Source organism: Pteronotus mesoamericanus, unplaced genomic scaffold (genome assembly GCF_021234165.1).
Source record: "Pteronotus mesoamericanus isolate MK-2021 breed Mesoamerican mustached bat unplaced genomic scaffold, CSHL_Meso_final scaffold_165, whole genome shotgun sequence".
In the NCBI taxonomy this organism is placed as follows: Eukaryota; Metazoa; Chordata; class Mammalia; order Chiroptera; family Mormoopidae; genus Pteronotus; species Pteronotus mesoamericanus.
In genome coordinates this window covers 792,097-810,270 of record NW_026555307.1, presented here as the reverse complement: position 1 = coordinate 810,270, position 18,174 = coordinate 792,097, and the positions used below count along the sequence as shown (strand labels likewise).

The following is an 18,174-nucleotide window of genomic DNA, read 5'->3' as shown; positions in this document are numbered from 1 at the left end:
GGGCTCTCTTCTCCCTCCATTTGTTTTTATTGCTGTCTTTCAAAGAGGCCGATTTCCGGGGCCACAGAACAGGAGAGCCCAGGATGGTTCTGCGGAGGGTACGCTGATAGGCAGAGTCACACCTCCAAAGTCAAACAGTGGGAGGGACGCTCCCTAGCCTCCCTGGGACTCAGGGAGGGACCTTGGTAACCAGACCCGTCTGCAAAGCCAGTGACAAGATGAGGCAGGCAGCCAACAGACACTGGGGAAGGAAGCTGGCTGGGGACCCAGTGTTCGGGGCTCTGGGCCTGAACGAGGGCTAGAAATTCAGGTCCAGCTGCCACCATGGCCACCCGTGAACCTCCTTGTGTCAGACCCAAATAAAGCCGGGGTAGCTGGGTTGTTCCACAGGAGACAAAGATGGTGCCAGGGCTCTGTGCAGCTGCCAGCTCAGTGAGGCCGCTCGGCTGTCCCACAGGGCTCGGGGTGGCCATGCCATGGGCCGGGCACCCTCTGCTGGGAGGACCGCACATGGGATCTGAGTGGGCCCACAAGGCCTCAGAGCCCACCCTGCTCCCTCCACCTAGCGCAGCCCCCGGGCCACGAAGGCGGCCCCCAGATCGCAGCCCCCGAGGAGACCGACCCCACCCTGCACAGCTGAGCCCCCGGCGCTGTCCACGGGCAGAGGAGCCATGTGGTGTGACCAGCAGACTCTGGAAGAGACAGGTGGCACAGGCAGGGATGAGGGTGGGTCAGAGTTAGGGCTGGTCTGACGTGCCCCTGGCAGTGGGGGTTGCATGGGCCCTGGGTGTCTCGAGCACACCCCGAGCATACCCCCCAGCAGTCCCCAGCAGCCGGGGACAGGGCGGGCTCTGTTATGCAGCCCCGCCCCTCGGCAGACGGGCACTGCAGCCCCACGGGAGCCGCCTGCTGCGGCGCGGAGGCGAGCAGATTGCCACACAGCCTGTGAGAGCCGCCGCCTGGCCGCAGCCCCTGCCCTGTCACGCTCAGGGACGGCGGGAACGCAGGCTGCCAGACTTGCCCTCTGTGGGGGGGCGGGGGGGCAGAAAGGGAGGGTCAGGCTGAGGCGGCTCCAGGACAAGGCGAGCAGCTGTCGGACCCCAGCCAGGGCCAGGTGGGTGTGATGCGTGGAAGGGACTGTCTCACACCCCCACGCAGCCGGTCCGACTGCGGGGACACAGCACCTCCAAGCCCATGGGATGATCTGGGGATTCCCACGCCCTGCACAGCCTGGAGGAGCCTGGGAGACTCAGAGGGGTCACGACCTGGGCCAGTGGGTCTTGGGACTCTCTGGCTGGGACTCATTACAAGCCCCTAGTGGGCAGGGGTGGGGGGTGTTTCTGTCCAGAAGAGGTTCTGGTAGGGGGACTGGCAGGTGGGCAGGGGGCCCAGGCCAGTGCTGGAGCCAGCCTAGCAGCTTCCAAGGCGGAAGAAACAGAGTGGCCCAGGGGAACATCATTTTGGTGGTCAGGGTAACGAGGGAGCGGCTCCAGCGGCTGATGACGTGAGGGGCGCAGCTCACGGAACTCCTCAGTTCAAGGTGGGGCCCCCTGGCCTGTCACTCACAAAAGGTCTCCTAGGTGCAGTGAGGTCAGATCCAAACTTGGGAGTCAGCCCCAGACGTGTAGCCCGAGGCTACGTGTGGTGTGGGCTTGGTCACGCCCTTTCTTCCAAGGAGTAAAGACAGGACTTGGTGACGGAGAGAGGCCGCCCCGGGCATGGATGTGCCCCACTCCATCGGCACAGACAGGAGCCGCTGCGGCGGCAGTGGCTGCCTCCAGCCCAGATGGGCCAGGTTCTCTCCCTCCCCGAGTCAGGTCCAATTCAGCCACCCCAAGACACGGCAGGCAGCTGCAGGGCCTGGGGGCGCCCCCACCCGCGGAGGCCCTCGCCTCCCCAGCCGCCCTCACCCGTGGGAGGGCCCTCAAGCCCCCTGGCTGGGCTGCTGGGGTGCAGGGCAGAGCAATTGGCGGAGGTGGGAGTGGCGGGTGGGGGAGGGGCGGCAGTGGTCAGGGTAGAGAGGTGACGGCCTCGGTGGCCCTCAGCCATGGCACACAGCTGCTGTGCCTGGAGCTAGCGTCTTCTCACGCAATCAGCCAAACCTACGAGGTACAGATGTTATCCCCCTCCTGACAGAAGACAGAAGCTCAGAGAGGTAAGGTGTGGCCAGGGTCACAGCCAGGATGTGAATCAGAATTCCTAATGCCCAAGTGATTAGCCCTGCCCGGGTGGGGAAAGGGCCACACGGTCCAGGGGGCAACCGGCCCCTGGGGGCTGGACAGCAGGCCACCCTGGCCAAGGGGACTGAGCAGGCCGGTTTTGCTGCAATGAAAAGAATGTGCATTTCGGAGCCTCAGGAAAGATAAAATTCCCCACTGAGGGCTGACTTCTCCCTCTGCAGCCTTCCTCCGGGGGAGAGCAGCGATGGGGCGCAGCGATTACTGCCTCTGAACTGAATTTTTAAACTGCACCCTCGGGACATGACGTGAGGAAAGAATTAGCTGGAGAAGCAGAGGGAACAGCTTTGTGTTCCTGGCTCAAAATAAGATGACACTCCACAGAGGGGGAGGGATGTGGAGGTGCAGTGGAGAGGGTCAGAGGCGAGTCGCAGGCACCCCAGGCCAGGACAGGCCCTCACTCAGGCAGCCAGAGGCCGACAAAGCCTAGGCTTCCCAAGGGGCCTGTGGGGGCGGGGCCCGCGCAAAGGGGCAGAAGGGCAGGGGTGAGGGGCCTGCAGCCTCCCTCTCCTGCCACCTCCCTGGGCAGGTCTGGAAGCTGCTCTGGCTCCAGGTGGCACCTCTGCCCATGGGGATGGGGCTGCTGGGAGTCAGTCATGGGGTCCTGGGCCACCCTTTACCCCATCATCCGGGGGTGGGGAGGGCCCTTCAGAAAGAGGAGGCCTGGCCCTGGTGGGAGGAACAGCAGGCTGCAGTGTCCTGGACACGAGTCCCTGGAGTTGCCAACCTCCCCCTGCTCCTTACGATGTGGGAAGCTCACTGGAGCTGTTTTGTCTACCAGCAAAACGAGCAGAGAACAGAGGCCAGGGCTACGCTGAGAACAAGGGTGGAGGGGACCAATGCGCAGCACGTGCTCAATAAACAGTCACTGCTGTGGCCGAGGCGCGGGGAGAGCCCACAATGGGCCTGCCTCCTCACAGGCCTGGGAATGGGGGTCTGGTGCCATCTGGCCACAGGGCTGACGAGTCCCGAGGGGAATGAAGCCCTGCATTGCTCCGCTGCGCCCTGGTGGGGCCTGCACACGCCAGGCCGAGCAGGGGAGGCAGCACACGTGCCATGTAACTCCACCGAGGGAAAACCTCAGGGGCAGCACCCGCGCAGCTGCCAGGGACTGGGGCACAGGGAGGCGAGGGATTGCTCATGGGTCCCGGGTTTCTTTTAGGGATGATGAAAATGTTCTAGAAACAGTGGTTACACAACTCTAAATACGCTAAAACCAACAAACAAAAAAGCCCCCACTGAATTGTACTCCTTAAAAGGGTGAATTTTATGGCACGTGAATTATATCTTAAAAAATTAACTGCCCCCAGGCTTCCAGAGGCTGACACTGGTATCTCCCCCACGCCCTCCAGGGAGGCATGGGTACTAAGTGCACCTGGAACCTCTGCAGTGGGGGCCAGAGACAAAGGGGACCCCCCCCCCCACCGCAGCTAAGATCAGGCTCGTGGTCCTCCTTCCAGCCCTCCAAGTGCACCTGGGAAGCTCTAAGCAGCAGAGCAAGGGGCACAGGGTACATCCGCACCAGCTGTGTGGCCTTTGCTTATGACCTGACCTCTCTGGGTCTCAGCCCCTCCAGCTGTATCATGGGCCAACTTGGGCTGCCATCCGTTCTACAGATGGAGACAGCAAGGTCAGAGCCGGGGTGACTCAGTGAGAAACATGGGGACCAGGCATAGGGCATGACCCAGAGGGTAACTAAGCACCCTGCTTCCTCAAATCAAGTCCTGACTGGGGCTGACCAGATGGAGAACCGCAAACCGAGCTCACGGCCACACATGGTGTGAGGAGGCCCAGACAGGCACACAGCGGAACTTGGGAATCAGCATCCGAGGGTCCAACCACCGCTCCACGGTCCACGAGCATTCAGTCCCCAGCCTTAGCTTTCTCAGCAGAACGAGGCGGATAACCTCAGTGAGCCAGTGGCAGACGCCACGCTGCGACGTGGTCGGAGCTCAGGCCAGTGCGGCTCAGCCCTCTCCTCCCTCTCCTGACACTTCCCAGGGTGTCACACAAAACACTCAGGCCACAGCCACAGGCACAGGGCCTGACCCCCGCCAGCAGCACAATTTGTTCCCGGCCAGCGAGGCCCGGCAGTCTCTGGCACACTGGCTGCCTCCTGGCCCGTCACTCAAGCCAGACGCTGGGCCAGCCTGGGGCACTGGAGCAGAGACAAAGGGCCATCGAGGCAGCTCCCGCTCCATGCCCACAGCCTACACGTGGGCCCACGTCTGAGACCTCTCCACCACCTGCCTCGGCAAGAAGGGACACGTGCCCTTTCACTGCCATATCCTCTGCAGATGTGGGTGTTGCTCTAGGACTCGAGCCCAGCAGGCCGGGAGTGGACACAGCTGCTTGATGAAGCCCCGACACTCGGGGTGACTCAGCCCAGGCGGAACCAGCATCCTCCCACATGCTGACAGACGCGGCTTTGAAAGCCACGCCAGCCCTGTTACTTTGCCTTCTGGAACGCTCTTAGAGTACAGCCAAAGCAGGGAGCTGCTGGGCAAATAACGCCCCAGGGGCTTCTTGCTGGATCTGAGGAGACCCCCAAGCCTCGACTCCAGCTCAGGCTCCTGGGGTGGGCGCTGTCCCCTGGCCACGCTGTAGCCTGTCTAGGCTGTGTGGCCTGCGCAGAGAGCTCGCTGCCTGCTCTGGGCATCTGCTCTCCAGCTGCGAGGTGCACCGCGGCCCCAGGCAGCTGGGCCTCTCCACACTAGTGGGGCTCCTGGAGCCTGTGTCCCCAGGTGGGTGTGGAGGGCGAGGAGGGGTGTGTATGCACGGACACGCAAGGTCTGCCAGCAGCCCGGCTGCCACAGAGGTCAGAAAAGCCCGCAGCTGGTGGACACGAAACCAGGCCCCAGAAGCCCCCGCCTTCCTGGGTCAATGTCTCCCCTCCCATCAATTCTAAGCTCGTTCCCCGTCCTCTCTCCTCCGTCCACGAACCGGGTAGCAGCAAGGGCCTGGGAAGAGGTGAGACTCTGAAATCAGAAGACCTCCAGTCCACCCCAGTCAGGGCAAACGTCTGCTCTGCCGAGCTGACGCCACAGATTCCATAAAAACCAGCACGGTACCTCTGCCTGCCCATGCGTTTCTTGGGAACCCTCCAGTGCCCTGCAGCCCAGGGGCCCAGCCTTGGACCTTGGAGCGAGGCACACGACAGGCACAGGCACCCAGGGTGCCCACCGTCTCTGCCCCAGATGTTGGCCCCCCTTCCTCCTGGCAGCAGCCCAGAGGGCACCTGAGAGGCCTGCACCCGAGCCCACGTGGGCCCAGGTCTCCCGGCCGCTCGGCTGAAAGCTGCCCCCTCCCCGCTTCATCGAACCACTAGCCCGTGACCAGGACTACCACGGGCGGCCGGACGGTCACCCCGAAGAGGGCCTACAGCCATGTACACGGAGAGCCTCACAGTATGGACAAGGAGACCGAAGCTAAAAGAGGATCAGCATTTGCCCAATGCCACACAGCACATGTCACTGCCCAAGAGACACCAGGAGCCAGGGCTCTGAACCCCTGGGGGACGCCAACGCCTGGGCCATGCCACCACGCAATTCCTGCCTCAGGGGGTTAGCCGAGGACGGCTGAGCCGCCCCAGAAACTTCTGTTCCAGGGTCACTTGAGTTTCCATAGGCTGTTCCCTGACACACGTGAAGTGGGTACCAGAGCCCGGAGCCACTGGGCTCTCTAGGAAGAAGGCGACCTGGGGAAGGGGCTCCCCAGGAGCAGCCCAGGGGCTCTGGGCGGGGAGATCAGGGCGCGGCACAACCCCTGTAGCCTCTCAGGGCTCTCGGGGCCCAGCACGTCCACCTTCCTCAGCCTGGGCTGCCAGGCACACCCCGCCCCCCACTGCTGATGCCCTCAAGGTGGCTCCTGCAGCCAAGAAAGGACAGAGGAAGAGGACAGAGCAAAAGCAGAAGCCAAGCAGGGGGGCCCACGGCTGGGCAGGCTCGCTCGCTGGGCGGGGGTCCAGGAGGGCCTGTACCTCATTGTGTTGCCCCCACCAGACAGAACCAGCACAGGCAAACCAAGAGCAGACAGGAGCCCTGGCTCCTGCTCGTGGGGGACCAGCTGCTTCCTGGGCCGCCCGCTGTCCTCCCAGGAGCCAAGAGGTCTGGCGGGAAGGAAGGGGGGCTCCTCTCCCCCCCTCGGCCGTGGCCTGGCGGGCGCCTCTTACCTCTGGGCTCCTCCGCCTGCTTGGCGAGCTTGCGCAGTGCAGCGGCAAAGCTGGAGGACGGCGCGGCCTGGGCCGACAGTGCGCTGCTGGTGGCGGGGCTGCCACTGGGCACCAGGGCGCCATTGAGCGGTGAGGGGGTGAGGGGGCTGACGGTGGCGGTGGTCCTGGTCGCGGTGGAAAGCATTCCTAGTGAAGGGGACTTGGGCTCATGGCTCATGCCTGAAATAGGAAGAGAAGAACCAGAGGTCACCCAGAGAGCAGGAGGCCAGCACCAGAGCGGGGTCCGGGGTGGGGGGCTCAGGGTCTGGCCAGCAGGTGGCATGCAAGGGAGCAGGAGCCTGGGCGGCCCCAGAGGACAGGCAGGCAAAGCAGACAGAGCCAGGGTTGCAGAGAGAAGGGGCTGCGAACCCGCAGTCCAGCCAGAGCCCCTGAGGGTCCAGGACACCTCTACCCTCTTGGATCCATAATTAAAGAACAAGGTATGTCCAGGAGCCCAGTGATTGCAGGAGCCCAAAGGCTCCGCCGGGGAGAACCTGACAGCAGCAGAAATCACCCCTTCCGGGGCCTTGGGGAGGGGGACTAAGGCAAGGGGCGGGGCCAGCACTCCCACAATAAAGAGCAGAATGCAGGCAGAAAGGAAAAGGGCCGGACTAACAAGGATGATGAAGACGCGCAGGCCAGCCGCCACGCACAGGCTTCGGCACAGGCTTCAGCCAGGCCGGCACACCACCAATGGGGCGGGCACGGCACCGCCCCCATTTTAGGGAAATAGAAACGGAGGCTCCAACTGTGCAGACCCCAGTATCTGACCTAAGCAGGCGGGCCTGGAGCCCTGGTCTGTGGCCACCATGCCCTCCGGGGTCCCAAAGCCACCCAGGGACCCCGGATGGTCTCCAGCTGAGAAGGTTCTCTAGGGCCTCAGAGAACAGCCCGCCTGCGGAGGACGGGCTGCACCAGCAGTTGAAGGAGAAGTTGCGCACTGAACACAGCGGCCAGATCCCACCGAGGTGCCTTCGCCAGGCACAGACCCTGCCTGGAGAGGCCAACGAGTCAAACTGTGAATCAACCACCCTCCATGGGGAAACACCCTCCCCACGGGGGGCCAGGGTCAGGCCCAGCTGGCCAAGGAGCTGCCATCCACCAGAGGGACATCAAACCCAGGTGGGAGGACTTGGCCACCTTCTTAAGAGTCCCTGGCCCTCCCAGTCCCATCCAAGTGTCAGCGAGGACACAGAATCTCCCCCTCCCTGCCCTGCAGACCTGATCAATAAAGGCTCAACTCTGTCTTGGGGCTCAGAGTGGTGCCATAAATAAGTTCCCCGTGAATGCTTCCTGCCCTCCCAGGGCCACCTGCCCAGGCCCAGCCCTGCTCCCTCACCACAGTGTGTCCCGGGGAGGAAATCAAGGCCGACAGCCTCGGGGCAGACGGGGCAACAGGTCATGTGCAGGGAGGAGCAAATTAACTCCCAACCCCACAGACGGAGACCTGGGAACACGGTGGAGTCCCAGGGACGGGGCGGGGGGGGGGGGGGGGGGGCACAGTCCCAGAACATTCAAGAACACAACAGGAAAGGAAGGTGGGAGCAAGGCCCACCCCCAGGCTGTGCCCCACCCCAGAGCCCACCTCACCTCTGGTCAAGTACAAACCAGCCTGATTCCACCCCCCCACCCCCACGCGGCCACGCGAGCACAGGGGACCCCAAAGGGGCAGGTCCCCAAGACCTCCCCGTCCACTGCCCCCAGAATTAGACTGGAGAGGTCACCTGCCGCCAAACACATGTCCTGGCCCCTAGTCCCAGAGAGCCCGACAATGAGTCTCCTGCTGAGCAGGAAAAGAAATCTTGGGGGCGCAGGCCGGGTGCACGGTGGTGGCAGGGGGTGGGGGACAGCTGACGCATGAAAGACAACATTGAGGCAGGCACGAGCTCAAGGAAAAACCATTCTTTCGGGCGAGGGCTTGTACCTCGGGAACAAAGGACCCCCACAAGAGCCCCCGCGCCCACAGCCGGCAGGCTGGCCTCCCAGCTGCCGGCGGATCACGTGGGCAGCAGTGCCCGCAGCGGCAGCCCCACTGAGTGGCCCAGGCACTGACCCAAGGCTGACCCCTGGTGTCCCCCAGCAGCCGGACTGCCAGAAAGCACAGGTTTCTGACAAGAGTCCTTTCTCAGCCAGGCCGGCACCCAGCCAGCCACTCAGGGACCGTTGAGCACTATGAACTATGGACAGCAGGCTCTGGAAGCTTGGCCCCAAGCTGCCTTCAGTGACCCCCCCCGCCCCTCCCCCGCCCTTGGACAGCAGAGACAGACAGGATGGGAGGTGCACCGAGGCCATGAGGGAGCAGAAAGCAGGAGCCTGGAGGTAAGAGCTCAGCACTGACTCAGCTGCCAGGCGCCTGGGGCTTCATCTGGCTCTGCAGCCTCTGGCCAAAGGGCTTAGGCAAGTCACTTCACCTCTCCCAGCCTCTGTCTCCTTGTCTGTAAAATGGAGATAAGAGGAAAGTCAACCTCACCGAGGTTAATCCCGACCGGATTCCAGGAGCTAATATTTACACGTGGGCTTCAGAGCAGGGCAGGCACTCAGCCACACTAGGATCCCGTGTTACTAAATGGTCCCAGGTCTGGAAGGGCGAGGGGTCTGGTTAGGGCCACACGGATCAGGCCCAGCAAATCAGGGCAGAAGCTGCTGATTTGTGTCTCCTGCTCTACCTGAGGCTTTGCGGGGTAGAGGTGACATGGCGTCAGAAGGCGATGCACTGCTCGGCGGGGCGGGGACCCCAACACCCTGCCTGAGAGCCCTCCGCGCTGTGCCTTCCCCAGGCCTGGGGACAGCCAAGCCCAGGTCCCAGCCTGGCATGTACACCTCGGGCAGAGGGCCAGTTCCATGTCCCTGAGCAGCAGCAGTGGCAGCTGGTGCAGCCTGCACACAGGACACCCCAGGATGGAAGGGACCAGGACTCTTGTCCTGCTGTCCACAGGGTCCTGGCTCAGCACCCACACTCAGAGGGTCGATGGCGGGGGCGGGGTGGGGAGGCTTTGTCTAGAGATACTAAGTGGCCTAAGATGGAGGCCCACCCTTGTCGAGCCCCAGGCAGGGCGTAAAGTGAGAACCTGACGAGGTGCTTGGAGGAAGGTATCCCTACAAGGGGCTTAGGAGGAGGTGTGTAAGGGGGGACCCCAGGACTCCCTCACCCAAGGGACACCTCAGGAGTCCTCAGAGGCCACACAGGCCCTTGGGCTACCTCTCCAGAAAAACCCCGGGAGAGGCTGCAGCAGCCCCCACTTAGCACCCCACGCTGGGCCCACTCATTGCGGCCCCAGACGACCCTCAGAGGCCCATGGGGCATGGGTGGGAAACTAAAGCCAGGAGCTGTCTTACGCTGTGTCTACACTGGTTAGGGACATGCAGACGGCTCAGAGCCATACAGACACAGTTAAGCAGCACATCTAGGACTTGAACCCCATTTCCTGGGCTCAGCTGCAGCACTGTTACCACTCACTATACAACCTGCTCAGTCTGACGCCCAACGCCAAAGCCTAACCAAGGGTGTGGACACGCACACAGGGCTAAAACATGTTCAATTACAGCAGTTCCCCCCAATACGTAGTTTGCTGTCGGGGTATCAGTTACTTGCGGTCAACCACGGTCTGAGAACATTAAATGGAAAGTTCCAGAAATGAACAATTCTTATGTTTTGAATTGTGCGCTGTTCTGAGAAGCGTGATGAAACTGGTCACCACCCAGCCCGAGAAGAGACTCACCCCTTTCTTTGTTCAATGTGCCCATGTGGTGCAGAGCCACTTAGCAGCCACCTCGGCTATCAGGTTATCACATCAACGGTCAGGGTGTATCTCAGTGCTTGTGATCAAGCCATCCTTATTTTACTTACTAATGGCCCCAAAGTGCAAGAGTAGTGATGCTGTCAATTGAACATGACTAAGAGACGCTCTAATGTGTACGTGTGTACAGGCAAAAACATAGTATGGCCCGAGTTCAGTACTATCCATGGTTTCAGGCATCCACTGAGGGTCCTGAAGTGTATCCCCTGTGGATGGGGGGGATAGGGGGTGGAGGCTGCTGTAGAGCAGTTTAGAAAGGTCCACAGTCTTTTTCACTCATCCCTACATGAGGCGGAGACTGGTTCTCTTCCACGAAGTGCAGGCCAGACTGCCAAGTGACCGTGTGTGACTTCCAAGGCAAAGTCATCAAAGGCCCCTCAGCAGCCTCCTCTGAGATCACTTGAGCTGAGGGCGGTCAGCTGCACGGTGGGAGGATGCCCAAGTGGCCTGTGGAGAACCCGTGCTTCAGGGAATGCGGCCCTCCAGTGCACAGCCGTGTGAGGCGCCATCTTGGCAGCTGCTCCTCCAGCCCCGGTCAAGCCTTCGGATGAGATGGAAGGCCCAGGCCCCAGCTTGATGACAGCCTCATCGGAGACTCTGAGCCAGAACCACCAGCTGAGCCGCTCCCGAATCCCTGAATGGTTTTAGGTTTGGGACAGTATGTTACGCAGCATCAGATAGCTGATACAGTGCGTGTCACCACATGCCTGACTGACCGAGACTCAGCTTCTCAATCTCTTCTCATCTCCCTTCCTTCTTGGAGATCAAGAACTTCAACCCTCTGATTGTCTAATCCCTATGCTATATACCCGGAATGAATGTAAAATATTAAATAACAACTGTAATAGAAAAAGAAGTTCAACCACCTGCAAAGAAGTACTCTGCCTTTACCCAGAGTCCACAAAATAGGCTCCTCTGATGCCATCATCTCCCCTCCTTTTCCCCGGTCTGTAGAGAGGTGGTCACCTCTCTTTAAACCCCAACCACCCTAAGACAAAGGTGTCTTTGTGCCCATTGCACAGACTGGGGGAGGGCAGGCTTGGACCCAAGGGCGAACAGATGGTCAGCAGCAGCAGGCCCGGGTTACCCAAACACGGCACCTACGTCGTGTTTACATAAAGCTGGCCGGGGGCCAGATCCAGGCCCCTTCCGGGGACGTGCAACGGGCCGGCTCTGCCCTGCTCTGTAGCCCAGGCCACGCACACGCTGCCACGGTACACAGGGAGGAGCGGGACGTGCAGGCAGGCAATGTCACTGCTGCACCTCCCGCTGACCAGTCCGGAGGCCCGGGAGCAGATGTGAGGTCACTGCCCAGTGGCCGTGTGACAGGCTGGCCAGCTGGCAACTCGGGTGAACATGCTGTGACTGCCAGCTGCCAGCGCTGGGCAGGATGGCACAGAGGTGCTGGATAGGCAGGTGGCGGCCACAGGGCCAGTCCCAGGCCAGACCCCAAAATGTCACATACCCCTTAAGGCCAGTGGTGGGTAATTTTCAGGTGGCAGCAAGAGGAGCAAATTTCTTTTTCATTTTTTAACCAATGTTCTAGTGTTTTGACAGCAAACCCCGTTTTCAAAGAAGGGGGCCCTTGAAGAGATGGAGACTCGCCTGCGGGAAGCTGGCACAGCCAACAGGGGTGCAGGGTGACTGCCGTGCCAGGGCCGCCAGCTGGCCCAGGGCACACACCAAGGAAACTGAGGCACCCCTGCTGGAGCTGGAGCCCAAGCCCAAGCCCTAGCCCTCACCCACAGCTCCCCCTAGCCATGGCGGCCAGGCTCCTGGTGAGCAGGTGCCCGCGCCTCCCCTGCCTTTCCTGGGCCAGCCACCACCTCAATGTCACTGCCAAGTTCCCGCTGGCATCCAGACAGTGACAGCCCTCCTCCCCCGCCGAGCCCGCTCTCCCCATCCTCAGGCAGAACCTGGCACCAGCTCCCCAGACCCTGTCAGCAGCCCGTGGGCCCACGCACAGCCCCCTGGGATCCTAGGGGTCCCCGTGTAGCCAGCATGCCCCCACGGCGTCAGCCATGGGCTCCAAGAGCTATGAGCCAGGAAGGCTGCTCTGCTGATGTCAGGTCACTTAAAATAGAATTCCAAATGAGCAGCTTCATTAGAGAGTCTAAAATTAGCGTTCCTCCTCAGCACGTGTGCATCAGAAGGGGCGGCGAGGGGGTCTGGGGGACACCGAAGGCAGGGAGGGTGTCTCCCTCACACCGAGAACAGGGGCACACTTGGGGAACCCAGAGACCCTGGAGAGGGTCGCCCTGGCCCTGCTGTGGCTTGGCACGGCCTCTGAGAACCCCCCTCCCCGCCTCACCCCTTAGTCACAGGCTGGGGCGGGGGGGGGGGGGGTCACTCAGGGCCGCTCCCTGCTCTTGCCCCTCAGGCCCTGCTCAGAAAGGTGGACCTGGGGCCCCACACAGGCTTTCTCCGGTCGAGGCCGGGCACTGAGACTATGGAGGGTAGAGGGTGGGACTGGGGGCGGCCCTGCACCCTCAGAGGCCCCGGGGTGCCCACTCCCCCTGCCCTCATTAGAGAGGTATTTATTAACTTCTGCGCTCCTGGCCATTGACTGAATTCTTGTCTACATTATCAGCTCATGTAAATTCATTATCCTAACAGCTGGGAATAAGCTCAGCCGCGTGAAGGCCAGTGATGGATGAGGGCTAGGGGCTGGGGGCGGCACGGCGTCCCTCTCTGCCTTGTACAAGCTCTCCTGACATATTTGACTCAGCAGGAGGAGGAGGCGGTTCTGCGGCCTCCTGGCCTCTTCATTTGCATCACAGGCTGCTGTGCTCTGGACAGGGCCTCCCGCCCACTTCGGCTGTCCCCTCCACCCCCAGGCCCCCAGGAGAAAAGAGCCAGCACAGCCAGACTCCCAGGGGCAAAACCCAACAACAGCTCCTGGGTTCCCCAGAGCTGCTAGAACCCCTCCGAGCTGCAGCTCTCTGCCCCTCTGGGCCCTTCCCCAGGCGCCTCTGCCAGGATCTGAGGGCAGGCCGGGTGGGAGAGCCACTGGGCCGACAGCACCTGCACACTGACCAGCACTGCCTCCCCCGCCCTCTCCCTCGCGGGACACGAGGGCCTGGGGAGGCGGAAGTCGCCTGCCTGGTCTTGGCACCACCTGGGTAAAGCCCTTGGCTCTTTTGCTCCTTCTACCAAAGTGTGGCATCTTTAGTCAATACTTTTTGCCTGGGTTTTTTCTCCTCTGCCTGGGTTTTTAATATGATTAGAAGCAGCACAAAGCTTTAAAAAAAAAAAAAAAAAAAAAAAGGACAAGGAAGAAAAACCAGAAAGATCCAAGTGCAAGGGGCAGGCCTGCCTGGAACACCCAGGATGTGTTCACGGAACTCACCTTGCTCGTGTTCTACAGGACACACCTCCTCGGGGTGCGTGCTGTCCACAGGCTCCCCACAGCAGGGTTTAAAAAGCGGGGGAGACCCCTGCCTCTCCATTCAATGTGGTCCCAGCTCCTACTCCCCCCCTTTCACCACAGCGGAGGGGCCTTCTTATTAATCAGCACTAGGCCTCCCTCCCTCCCTCCCTCCCTCCCTCCCTCCCGGCCTCCCGTGGACCCCATAATTACCACTTCCTTTCATCCCTGCTCTTCCCGGCTCCAGACCTCAGGCCTGCTCCCTCTATGCTCTGTAATTACAAGCTAATAGCTGAGATGAATTTTCTGCTGGCTCCCGGTTCAAGCACCAATCCGCCCCTTCCCCCTGACGGCTCCCCCTGGAGTAATTACACCCCTCGAGGCTGCGCCCAGCAGGGCTTCACTTTCAGGCCCCGTGCGCAATCTGGACTTACATTCTCTAATCACCCCTCTTGGTAATTTTTCATTACCACAGAAAGAAATGTTTGTGAACAAATAAAGGGCGTCCCCCCTGGCTCGGGGCCCCTGCGCCCCCATCAAAGGGAGGGATGCTTCTACAACCTTGACAAGGCTGGGTCACCCTGTACAGAGACCCGGGCAGGAGGCTGTGAGGCGACACGTGATCCCGGGAGCATGAGCGGCTTCATAATAAATTCATTATTATATTTGCCTTCGGGTGTTCACAGCTCACTTGAACGAAGCAATTTTTCTTGGGGGTGGGGGAGGAGGAGGCTGGCAGAGTGAGGAAGGTCTTCTCCCGGGTGCACAGGGGTGGCCTGCTGGGGCCTTAATGTTCTTTTTCTAGTAAGGACACCCCCTCAGGTTATGGGCTTCTAAGGGTATGGGGCCTTTTTCTTGCGAGAGTCTCTGCTGGACTCACTCCCCAAGGCTAACGCCCCGAGTCGCTGGCAGGCTGAGCCCGAGCACTCCCTAATTGAAGGCCCCGGCAGATGGCCTGGATCCTGACCTGGAACTGGAGAGACAGACCAGAAAAAAGGGCCTGGAGAACACAGCGGGAGGGGGAGGAAGGGGGAAGGGGGAGGGGAGGGGGAGGAGGAGGGAGGTGAGAAAGGAGGGGGGGGACAGGGAGGAAGCGGGGGAGGGGGAGAGAGGAGAAAGGGAGGGGAGGCCAGCCTGTGAGTCTCCAGGGGACCCTGGCCCAGGAGTGAAGTGAGTAACAAGGCCGCTCGTTTTACAACAAGGCTGCCATCCTCCCCGGTGCAGCCCTGTCACTCAGCAGCATTTATTAAGTCACTACAGAAGGCTGAAAGCAGGAGCTTCTGGGCAGACAGTGTCTGCCAGAACCTTCATCAATGAGAAGGGGGAGTCCGCCCCCACAGAGCTGACACTGCAGGGCGAGCTGTTTGCAACGCTAATTCTGGGGTCCCCTGGCAGCTGTGAGTGGGTTTGCCCCAGGCCCCAGGACGCCCCCACGCTGCAGCAACTGAGGGCGGACGGGGGCACCACTGAAGGCCCTCCCCAGCCTTGCTTGCCCACTGCTGCGGCAGCGGCGGGCCCGGGCTCTGGGGGAGCGTGCGAGCTGAGAGCTTTCGGGAGAGGCGCCTACACAAGCGTACCACTCCCTGCAAGTGCAGGGCACTGCGCTGGCTGTTCAAGGGGGTGGGGGGGGGCGCGTCCTGGGTGGGAGCCACCAAGTAGGTGGCAAGGACAGAGACGGGCAAAGGGGTGGTGCCAGGGCAGGCCACTGACAAAGGCCTCCAAGGACAGTCTAGCGGTTGAGGTTCCAGGCCACAGAGGGCTGGGAGTCCCGGAGGTTCCGGTGGAGGCGAAGGACGGAAGTCAGGCAACAGATGGCAGCGACATTTGACAGAGATTATTCTAAGCTGTTGCGTCTGGAGGAGCCTGGGCGGGACAGATGATGGCGGCGAGAGCAGCCAGGCGGTGGTGGCGGGGCGTCCAGGGAGGGGCGGGACGAGACAGCAACCCCCTGTGGGGACTGGAAGGGCCTGACAGCCACGGGAAGCCAACACCCGAGATAAGCAAAGGCTGAGAGAGAGAGACTTGGTCAAGGTTGCAGCCCAGCATCCTGGACCCCTGGGGCCACTTCCCAACAACATCAACGTTTTCCCAAGCTCACTCTAGAACACTTTGTGGGGGCGGCAGTAACCATGTTGTCCAGAGCATCAGTCCCCCTTCACAGTAACTCCACGAACACACCCCAGCAGACCAGGAGATCAGGCAGGCCACCCAGAGCCACACTGCTGAGACGGGAGAGAGCCAAGGACTGACCCCCGTGGGCCTGATCCCCCCGACAATCACCCCTGTTGGGGCTCAGTGAGCTCCTCCCACGAGTTTATCCAGCCATTTACGCCCAGACTACAGGTGAGTAGACTGAGGATGGCAGAGTATCACACCCTTGTCTGAGGTCGCATGCCAAGAGGCTGAAGAGCCAGGACGGGAACCCATCCAGTTTCCTTGCTGCTATACCAGAAACGTCCTTTTAAAAATGAGGGCATTGGAAAGGCCCCCCAGCCCCACCAGGGTAACCTCCCATTTTGTGGGCTGCCGCCAGAGCACCCATCTGTGTAGAGATGGCACCAGTGAGGATCACAGATGACACAAAGCCAGGGAGTAAAGAGGGAGACCTGCCCCTGGGACCACCCCTCCCCTGAACCCCCGATTCCGGCTGCACCGGCTGCTGCAGCAGATCCATGCTGGGGCCACAGCAGGCCTAGGACGCAGCCCTGGAGTGCTCACAGCACCTGAGCTAACCGGGCCACCTCCGGCCAGAGCCTGGCTCACAAAGGAGCACTTTCAGTGACTCCGGAGGTGCAGAGTGCAGGAGGCGGGTGGGGGTCAAAGGTGTCCGATGCAGACGAGCGGTCCCAGGGGAGAAGATCCCAACCTGGCTGAGAGGCAGAAACTGAATGCCTCCAAGTTTCCACAGAGCAGCGGGCAAGGGCCAGCAGGAGGGAAACAGGCCGGGAGGGCCGGGGGGTCAAGGCCAGGTCCTCACTCCAAGTGGAGTAACTGGACTGGGGAAGCAGCAGCAGAGGCTGCCGTCCCACTGGCCCAAGGCCCCACTTCTTGCTGCCTCCCTGCTGCAAGGAGGTTGGGTCCAGGACTCTGAGTGTTCACACAGCCCTGGCCCTAGGGCTCAGGTGAGAAACTGCTCTAGGACAGAGGGAGAGAGGGAGGGAGGGAGGCCGGGGCGGGCAGAGTGCAGAGCTTCCGCCCCTTCCTTTGGAGTGCGGGCTGACTACAGTTGCCTGTGCAGGTGGGCATCCCCCACCTGGCTCCCCAGCCCCTGAGGGCACTCAGTAGGTGCTCCCGGCACAAACGCCAGCCACACCTTCACAGGTGGGAAACAGCGACACCCACACCCCTGTTTAGGCAGGCTGGGAGCTTCAGAATCCCAAAGGGCAGGCAGGCACCATGGGGGATGAGCCGGGGGACTGGGGCACTGCTCGGAAAATCAGCCAGAAGACCCGTTCGCTGCCTGGCCCCACTCGGCTTCTGGGCAGGGCCCTGCCAGGTCACTGCATGGGCCAAGCCTCAGTTTCCAAAGTGGGGGAGACTGGACGGGAGGAGACAGAAGCTAAGCAGGCCTCCTTGTACCCACACATCTGTTTTTATTTAGTCTCCAGTTGTGTTGTGAAAGGCAAATCAATGGAAAACATTTTAAAACAAAGGGGCAGCAGTTGTCCCTCAGTGTGTCCCTAAGTCTCCAGCTGGCCAGCGTCCCCGCCGCTCCCTACCATCTCAGGCTGGTCGGCTGCTCAGTGCCCGCGGGGTCCCTCCAGCTCTGAAACCCTTCACGGGCTCAGGCAACGAAGAGCCTGGAGGAGCTCAATATACATGCGGCAGCCAGGACCCTCCGCTCGGATGCTGTCAACATCTTAATTCAATCCAGAGTCGGCAGGAAGAGGCCAACCCCTCCACCCTCCGCCTGGGGGCGAGGGCCCATCCGGGGGAGGCCGTGATCCTGGCGCGTGTCAACCACAGGTGGGTCTCGCCGGAATCACAGCCAGTTCACTCAAGCCAGGGCAAGCCTCAAATTATAAAATGGTTTTTGCTTTTGCCAAAAGCTCCATTCTCAACGATGGTCTGCAGACCAGACATTCTCACCGGAAAAAAAAATACACTTACTGAATCAATTCTGCAGACAGCTTTACCAGGCTCACAAAAGCCCGCCTGCAACCCTATAAATACATAAGCATCCGTGAACCCAGGTTTCAGAGCATGGAACCCTGTACATATCAAACCCTGAGTATTAACACCCCCTCCTCCACATGTTCTACCGAAGCTGAGGAGACATGGGGTATCAAAGCTAAAATCCAGAAAACTCGTACGTTGTCAGGACGTTTCCGCACCTGGGCTCATCCATCATCTTCAAAGCCCCGTGTACCATGCCCACACATCAGTAAATGCCCCATTGCAAAAAACCCCCGACCAACCAACCAACCAACCAACCAACCAACTACCCTCCAGCCAAAATGGACCTCAGAGCAGAGCCACCTGGGCAAAGCTTCCGTACCAGTCACAAACGACGAGGCACGAGCCCTCTAGTCCCAGCCTTGCCATAGGCAGGCTGGTCACCTT

General features: G+C 61.1%; 1 protein-coding gene across 5 annotated transcripts in view; it reads right to left on the bottom strand.

Annotated features, from left to right (window-relative positions):
- GSE1 (Gse1 coiled-coil protein) overlaps window positions 1–18,174 on the bottom strand; it is a 415,649-nt gene that overhangs the window by 30,964 nt on the left and 366,511 nt on the right. For 4 of the 5 annotated variants that reach the window (XM_054588920.1, XM_054588921.1, XM_054588922.1 and 1 more), the window contains one exon: window positions 6,409–6,627. The exons of the other annotated variant lie outside the window; for it this stretch is intronic. In XM_054588920.1, the coding sequence (XP_054444895.1) occupies window positions 6,409–6,627 (219 nt within the window). The remainder of the gene's footprint in view (window positions 1–6,408; window positions 6,628–18,174) is intronic. 5 annotated transcript variants of the gene reach the window in all.